Genomic DNA, 7,986 nt, shown 5'->3' with positions numbered 1-7,986 from the left:
GATAAGTAACACAACAGCTTTTTGTCAAATTTAATCATACAACTATTTTCTGCTGTATATGCAGCTTTGTAAAAATATTACAAACATTTATACTGTGTTCATAATACAGTGACATTTATATAAAGATATATTGATTCTACAGGCATGCAAAACATTAAAACATTATGCACTATTACTTTTGAAAATTACAACATACAATAAATACAATATATGTGCTATGAATTCAGTAAGGTCACACAGACTCTGCTGAGTTGAATACATTTACATTTACATTTAGTCATTTTGCAGACGCTTTTATCCAAAGCGACTTACAATTGGGATAGTTTTTGTAAATATATAATTTTATGTAATGTTTCCTAATATTTGTCAAAACAATACGAATGTGACCCTGGACCACAAAACCAGTCTTAAGTCGCTGGGGTATATTTGTAGCAATAGCCCAAAATACACTGCAAATATTGTCCTATCCTAACAAACCATACATCAATGGAAAGCTTAGTTATTCAGCTTTCAGATGTTATATAAATCTCAATTTCGAAAAATTGACACTTAAGACTGGTTTTGTGGTCCAGGGTCATAAATGACAAAACAAAATGGCTGTTGTTTACCATACAAAAATGATTTATTCCTTACTATTGATAATGAATAATTCACTAATTATTATTATTATTAGTTTTTAAATCTAGATAAATTATTTAAATATTAAATAATATTAAAGACATAATGACTTTTCTGCACTGATAAAAATAAGTTATGATTGGATATATACCTTTTAACCAACGGTATAGTACTATATAGGTGATTTCAAAGTTTACAGACATGAGGTCAAACCACAAAAAAATCTGACTTCTAAAAAGAATCAGACTGAAACTGAGTAATGTTCTCAGGTCAATTTAAAACTGCTGAAATAAATTATGACTAAAGCCCAATTTATACTTCTGCGTCGAATCTACGCCGTAGCCTACGCAGAGACGCACAGGCCTGCGCCGTAACCTACGCCGTACCTGACCTGCACCTCTCCAAAAATCTAACAGCGCGTCAATTCGCGGACCGCAAGCGCTGTGATTGGTCTGCTAGAACCCCCTCCCTCCTTATGCTCTTGAGTTGTGTGTGCGTTTATGAGCACTGTAATATTAATGTTACACCTTCTTATTTAGAATAAAACAAAGCAAAGAACAAGTGTCTTATCATTTATTATACTACACAGCATTATACATCACTAGTTGTCCGCGACAAACAATGTTGATCTGCCGTGGTACACGTCCTTGTGGTGATTGTAAGAATGCCATCTTCTCCTGTTCCGTTGTTGTCTCCTTTTTGTAGTTTTAAATAATGATTTGATATTTATTTGCCACGGTCACGGCTACGCTTCTCCGACGAGCCGCTTCTTCTTCGGCTTTTGCCGTGGTACTGCGGGTTCACAAGCAACATGCCCGTGGACACTGCACACTAGCGGTCCGCATGTGTACTGCACGTCGACGCGGACGACGACGCAGAAGTATAAATGAAAACCGACGCACAGCTTACGGCGTAGAGGCTACGGCGTAGGTCCGACGCAGAAGTATAAATTGGGCTTACTCACCCATTGTCATTTCTGGATTAGCTACATTGCGCTTCCTGGGAAAGATATGAGTGTTTTAAAACAAAATAATACTAAAAGGTCCCAGAACGTCACAATGTATTCTTAAAATTATCACATAGATATGCATTGTTTTTAAAATAAATTATTAATTTTACATCAAATTAATTAATTTTCATTCATTACAGATATAGTGCAAACCATTTTCAAGGATGTCTTATTTAATATTAGTCAGTGATATTTAGGTTGAATTCAATTCCAGACTCACTTGTATCTCTTCACAATGAAGAAACACAGTAATCCAACCAAAAGAGCAGCTCCAAGACCAGCGATGACTGGTATGAGAATGTGGTTGAGAGTTGGTTGTTCTGGTAAATCAAGAAAATCACTTGTTTACTTAAAATGATCACAATTACTTAAAACATTATATACACAGAACAGTTGTATTGTACCTTTCACAAAGATAGGGTGAGTCGCTGTTATTTCTCCCGTGACATTCCCGTGGTGCTTGACTGTGCATGTGATGGAGGAGTGATCATCCTCTTTTGTTGGGGTGAAGGACAGGACAGACTCTGCTTCCCAGCTTCCATGACCAATGTCCTTGTAGCTCATGATGATTTTTCCAGTGTGGCTCCAGCTGAGAGTGGGCTGGTGGGATGGACAGGTGTGCCGGACAGAGCATTTGAAGACTGCAGGTTGACCCTCCGGCACAGACTGCTCGGCCTGCAGCTCTGGTTTTGATGCTTGCTCTGTAAATATATTTTGAATGACAAAACACATATTTCACATAGTAAATAAAAGCACATACAAGCTCACTTTGTAATTTTTTTTAGTCACAAAAACAAAACTGGCCTTTAAATTTTTAGGTCATTTTCTTATTTTGTACCCTACTTAGGTGTTGTATTCACAGGTTGAGAGCTCAAAAGCACACTTACCGATCATTTTAATTGACACACAGTTACCCACAAAGGAGTACTTGTCTTTGGGAGATGTCTCTAATTCAACCCTGAAACAATACGGGCCGTTGTCATGGTTTTTGACTTCATCAATCTCCAAGGAGCAGTTGGATTTACCCAGTGAACCAATCAGTTTTGTACGACCCTTGAAACTGTCTTTAACCCTTGTAGAGTCTTTGTGAAAAATGATATCATTCCAGTTGTTCTTCATGTGCCATATAGCTTTAATACGATCAGAGGGTTGTTGTTGAGCAGGGTATTTGAATGAACAGGGCAACACGACACAAGACGACACCAGAGCCTCCATTTCAGACTCTACTTGCACCTCCCAAACATCAGCAAACACACCTGCACAAATAACTGCAAAATAATAATGATAAAATCAATAGCCTTAAAAAGTGGTAACTTACATTTAAAGAAGTTAAAATTTTAATATAAATAATTTTAAAGTAGTCATCCTTATGTAAATAATTTATTCATGTAATGTATGGAAAGAAAACTTTAAAATCATACTGTGAAGCCAGTAGAGAAGAACTTCTGCCCGTACAGCCATGCTGGATTGGACTCTAGAAACTGAAGAGGCAAAAACACACCAAATGAAAAAGAAAAATATTATTGGTTTCTTTGCACATACAATAATCTTTGTCTAGGACACTGCCAGCTGTCAGAAGATAATTATTGGAAACAAAAAGTAATAGGCTAATTTACTTATCTAAGTGGAATCAACACAGCAATGAGAAACACCGAAATGTGCACACATGTGATCAGTGGTGGTATTAGGCTTGTTCGAGATGAACTACACTGGCCTGCCACCAGCTGGCGAGATCTGCCGCTTGCAGTCGGGGAGGAATTGAAAGCAGAGACGTCAAATCGAACACTTTCTGCTCCTGGTAATGACGCTCTGGCGGTGTTTGCATACTCTATCACACATGAAGTGAATTTAATGCAGTGTTTGTCAAATACACAGATGTTTTTCAGAAATGTTTTCGTGAGCAACAGAAACATTTTTATATACTGCTTAATAAAGCACCATCTGTGCAAGAATAAAGTTCAACAAACATACACTATTTAAATACCAATAATGTGGAGGTAAATATGTTTTTTGTGATCAATTTTTTATTTATTTTTTATTTTTTAATCAACAAAACAACATCCACACAAACAAACAACACGTGCCAAAAATCTCTTGTGACAGCGAGTCAGTCGTGCAGTCGAGCGCAGTAGCTCTCCCCCACCTGCACTGACCAAAAGCACGATGAGAAACACAGTGGGCCCCAAAAGGGCATGTTTGCTGGATCAATGGTGGCACATGCCACTCTCCACGGACACATGCCAGTTAAAATGTATGTATGGAGTCAATTTAATGCCGCATATATATGCAAAAGAATAAAAGTTTTGCAAACGAAAATTAAAGTATTGAGAAAAAATAATGTGCTTTTTGTAAACAAAAATAAAGAATTGCAAAAGAAAATGAAGTATTGCAAGAAGAAAATAAGTTTTGCAAACAAAAATAAAGAATTGCAAAATATAAATGAAACAGAGCAAAAGCAATGATTTTGCAATACATATTTTCCATGGCCATATCTACTAATTTATTTGCAATGCAGCTTTTATTTTGCGTTTCAGACAAGTTTGAGCTTGCGATACCGTTGTCCCCTTTGAGCTTCACGTTTCTGGGCGTCTCACTTTGTGGCGCTGTTTTGACATGGGGGTGGAGTCAGGGGACGGGGGTGTTTATTTCTCTCAATGTGCACACTTTTATAGCATTAAAATGTGTATTGTTTCATTTAGTTAACTAAATGTGTATTAACAGTGCTTGTTTAAAATCTCTTAACCTGTGGGAGGACGCCAGCGCACTGTGTTCTTTGTTTACATTAGTTCAGAGTTACTGCTAGTTTTAATGTAAAAGAATGCAAGTAACTTCATAAACTATACATCATTAAAAAGGTCTAAGACTCAAGCTTCATATCCATCTCGACTTCGTTTTTCATTTACATAACTCCTGGCATAAATTAAGAAATGACTGTCACTGGAAGATTAAAAATGAAGCTTGAGTCTTTTTGGTTTAAATTTCTCGTGGCCACGAGATATTAATGGGTAAACAAACCAGCGTGACCATAGCAACCTGGGATTATCAGAGATGTATTTATTAATATTTTATTTTTAATTAAGAAATTATATATATATATATATATATATATATATATATATATAAAATACATTATTAAATTATTATATTAACACCACCACGGGGTAATTTTACCTATGGCTGTTTTTCACATAGGCTACATAATATATTTTCAATTAAAAATATCCAAGTCTTACAGTCATTGACTTTGACTAAAATTGTGTTATTTACAATCCCCTGTTTATTGTTAAAAAAATTGTTTAGATAAAACCAGAACAAAAATGGGGCATTTATACCTATAAGCGCCATCTGGACAAATATACGCATAATTCCTGTCATCATGTTCAAATGAACATGTTTTAGATGTTTATTCCTCTGCTCATACATGTTCAAACTTTGGATTAATTATTAATTTTTGTTTTGCAATTATGATGTAATAAAAAATGTTTATGATTACCCCAAGTTTATTGGTGTTGTTCTCTTATTCAAATGATAAATTATATAACTAAACAAATTAATTAATTAGGTGAAACTGTGCACTTGAATTTGTCATTGTGCATCCTTTGCAATGTGGTGAATTAGTATTGCTTATAATAGTCTATTTTAGGGTGTTTTAGTAACTTAAATAACATGGGTTATCTTAAAACATTTTATTAGCTATAATATTACAACACCCAAATATGTATTTATTTCCTCGTAATTCTCGTTGTCATTGCAGGCTGGTTTATATTCATCATTAAGAAAAGTGATTAGTGTAACCTGCTTAAAAATAGCTGTGAACTTAAAACAACAGGACAAAAACATAGCTGATGACTAAAAATAATAATTTTATGACTCTAGACATTGTGAAGACAGTGGCATAATACAGTGACATAATACATTTTTAGCCATATCAAAACAGTAGTCATGGCATGGGTAAATTTGACCCGCTGGCGCTTTTAGGTATACAGCGACCTCTGGTGGTTGAAGTGTTAACCATAGGCTACGTACCGGACTGTATTGCACACATGTAGACAGCATTCGAAGTTTATTATGAATAAATGTTACATAAAGTATAATAAAATAGGCTGACGATAAAACATTTTTATCCATCCCACAAGTCTTGTAAGTCCATGTATTTTATTAGTATTGGTGATATTTTTATATTCGTTGTTATGTAGGCTATTTGATTTATTTTCCCTTCATTTAGATCTCTTAACGTTCAGGGCTGTATAATAAATATAATAATAGCCTAATATACACATATATTACATAAAAAGACACGATCAACGGACTGTGGGATGGATAAATATATTTGATCAGTCTCTAATAATCCCAGGTTGCTATGGTCACGCGGGTTTGTTTATGCATGATTGAACTCATGGCCACGACATACAGTATTATCACGTTCCCACGACTTAATATCTCGTGGCCACGACAAAACTAAACCAAAAAGACTTTTTAATCTTTTTTTAATCTTTCAGTGACAGTCATTTCTTAATTTATGCCAGGAGTTATGTAAATAAAAAACGAAGTCGAGATGGATATGAAGCTTGAGTCTTAGACCTTTTTAATGATGTATAGTTTATGAAGTTACTTGCATTCTTTTACATTAAAACTAGCAGTAACTCTGAACTAATGTAAACAAAGAACACAGTGCGCTGGCGTCCTCCCACAGGTTAAGAGAATTTAAACAAGCACTGTTAATACACATTTAGTTAACCAGATGAAACAATACACATTTTAATGCTATAAAAGTGTGCACATTGAGAGAAATAAACAGCAGATGTTCATATTAACAACTTCTTTAACTTGAGCAAACGCTGCTAATACACATATAGATTTGTTAATAAAATGAAAACATGCATGTTTTAAAGCTAGTGAATAAAAGGAAACGATCCACCCTCATGCCTCTGCTCAGTGACGGTGCCTGGATCAGCTGTGATCTGCGTCTCTTGCCGATGACGTCACTTCCAGGGAGGCATGCCCAGGCCTGTTGGACACGCCCCCATCCCCTGACTCCACCCCCATGTCAAAACAGCGCCACAAAGTGAGACGCGCAGAAACGTGAAGCGCAAAGGGGACAACGGTATCGCAAGCTCAAACTTGACTGAAACGCAAAATAAAAGCTGCATTGCAAATAAATTAGTAGATATGGCCATGGAAAATATGTATTGCAAAATCATTGCTTTTGCTCTGTTTCATTTATATTTTGCAATTCTTTATTTTTGTTTGCAAAACTTATTTTCTTCTTGTAATACTTCATTTTCTTTTGCAAAACTTTTATTCGTTTGCATATATATGCGGCATTAAATTGACTGCATACGGATGTGCCACTAAGCATATTGGAATGTGCCAATGGTTACAGTACATCAGATGCCATGTTAATGCCTCTCAATGCGATTGTGAAAGGTTTCACAAATCAGGCTCAAAATAAAATAAGTAAATTTTTATTAACGCCGTCTGCAGGCTTTTTTTTGTTTTGTTTTGTTTTTTGGACATTTTGTTAAACAAGAAGAACGCCAGAAAAGCTTCACTGCGAAAAAAAAAAAAAAAAAAAAATAAAATAAAAAAATTCACAAACCTAGCAAATCAAGTCTCCTAACTGACCAACTTTTGAAGCTGTACGCATTTTTCTTCCATGGCAATATTATTGACGTGTCTATGACAGCACACTGCGGATTTCTAGCCAAACGAAAACTAAATTTCAAACCGCACACTATCTTTACTCTTGCTGTACACGAGACGGGCAAATTCAAAAGAGATCAACACTTAGATGTGAAAAAAACATCTTTATATGAACAGTTTAAGCAAAATTTATATTCTGTCGTCATTTAGCCTACTCACCTTTATGTCGTTCAAAGACAATATGTACAGGTCCACAGTAAACCAGTTTACCAGTAGCCTAGCTAGTCGGGTTCGTGAAAGAATCTTTCTTTTAAAACAGTTCTTTTTATTGCAATGGTCGAACTGGTTCACCAAATCGGACTGAATCGTTAAACCGTTCGCGTATCTCTCAAGTCAGCATGTTACTAAAGTTGCTCGCTTTCTGACGCGAGTGACAGTCACTCTGACTCGAAATAAACCAATATCCCGGAATATATTGTAACGAATTACGCTGCGATTTGCAGTTGCACACACAGACAGGGGCAGGGCTTGACCCAACTCCCCAACTCACACAGAACATTTCATAACAACCGTATAAAGTGCAACATTAACATTTAACACATTTCTTTAACAACAGTAACCTTTTAAACACGCTTAAATATGTTACTTAATCCTGAGCATGCTTGTAATTTATTTATTTTTTTTTCCAGTGGGACAAAATGCGTACTTCTTAACTG

General features: G+C 35.6%; 1 protein-coding gene across 3 annotated transcripts; it reads right to left on the bottom strand.

The window, feature by feature from the left end:
• Positions 1–1,007: 1,007 nt before the first annotated feature.
• si:ch73-380l3.2 (uncharacterized protein LOC100003913 homolog) lies at positions 1,008–7,771 on the bottom strand. Of its 3 annotated transcripts, none has more exons than XM_058799216.1 (6): positions 7,490–7,771; positions 3,049–3,108; positions 2,515–2,895; positions 2,032–2,328; positions 1,848–1,947; positions 1,008–1,617 (listed from the first exon to the last, which is right to left on the bottom strand). In XM_058799216.1, exons 2-6 carry the CDS (start codon positions 3,086–3,088, stop codon positions 1,575–1,577), a joined length of 861 nt encoding a protein of 286 aa, XP_058655199.1. In that variant the 5' UTR covers positions 3,089–3,108; positions 7,490–7,771; the 3' UTR covers positions 1,008–1,574. The 3 variants fall into 3 exon arrangements, with proteins under 3 accessions (XP_058655199.1, XP_058655200.1, XP_058655201.1); XM_058799217.1 differs by lacking the exon at positions 7,490–7,771 and adding an exon at positions 3,244–3,446; XM_058799218.1 differs by lacking the exon at positions 1,008–1,617 and having other exon boundaries at positions 1,779–1,947.
• Positions 7,772–7,986: the final 215 nt, after the last annotated feature.

The sequence above is a fragment of the Onychostoma macrolepis genome, chromosome 15 (genome assembly GCF_012432095.1).
Source record: "Onychostoma macrolepis isolate SWU-2019 chromosome 15, ASM1243209v1, whole genome shotgun sequence".
NCBI lineage: Eukaryota > Metazoa > Chordata > Actinopteri > Cypriniformes > Cyprinidae > Onychostoma > Onychostoma macrolepis.
Note: the sequence above shows the minus strand (reverse complement) of the source record. Positions and strands in the feature narration are given on the sequence as shown.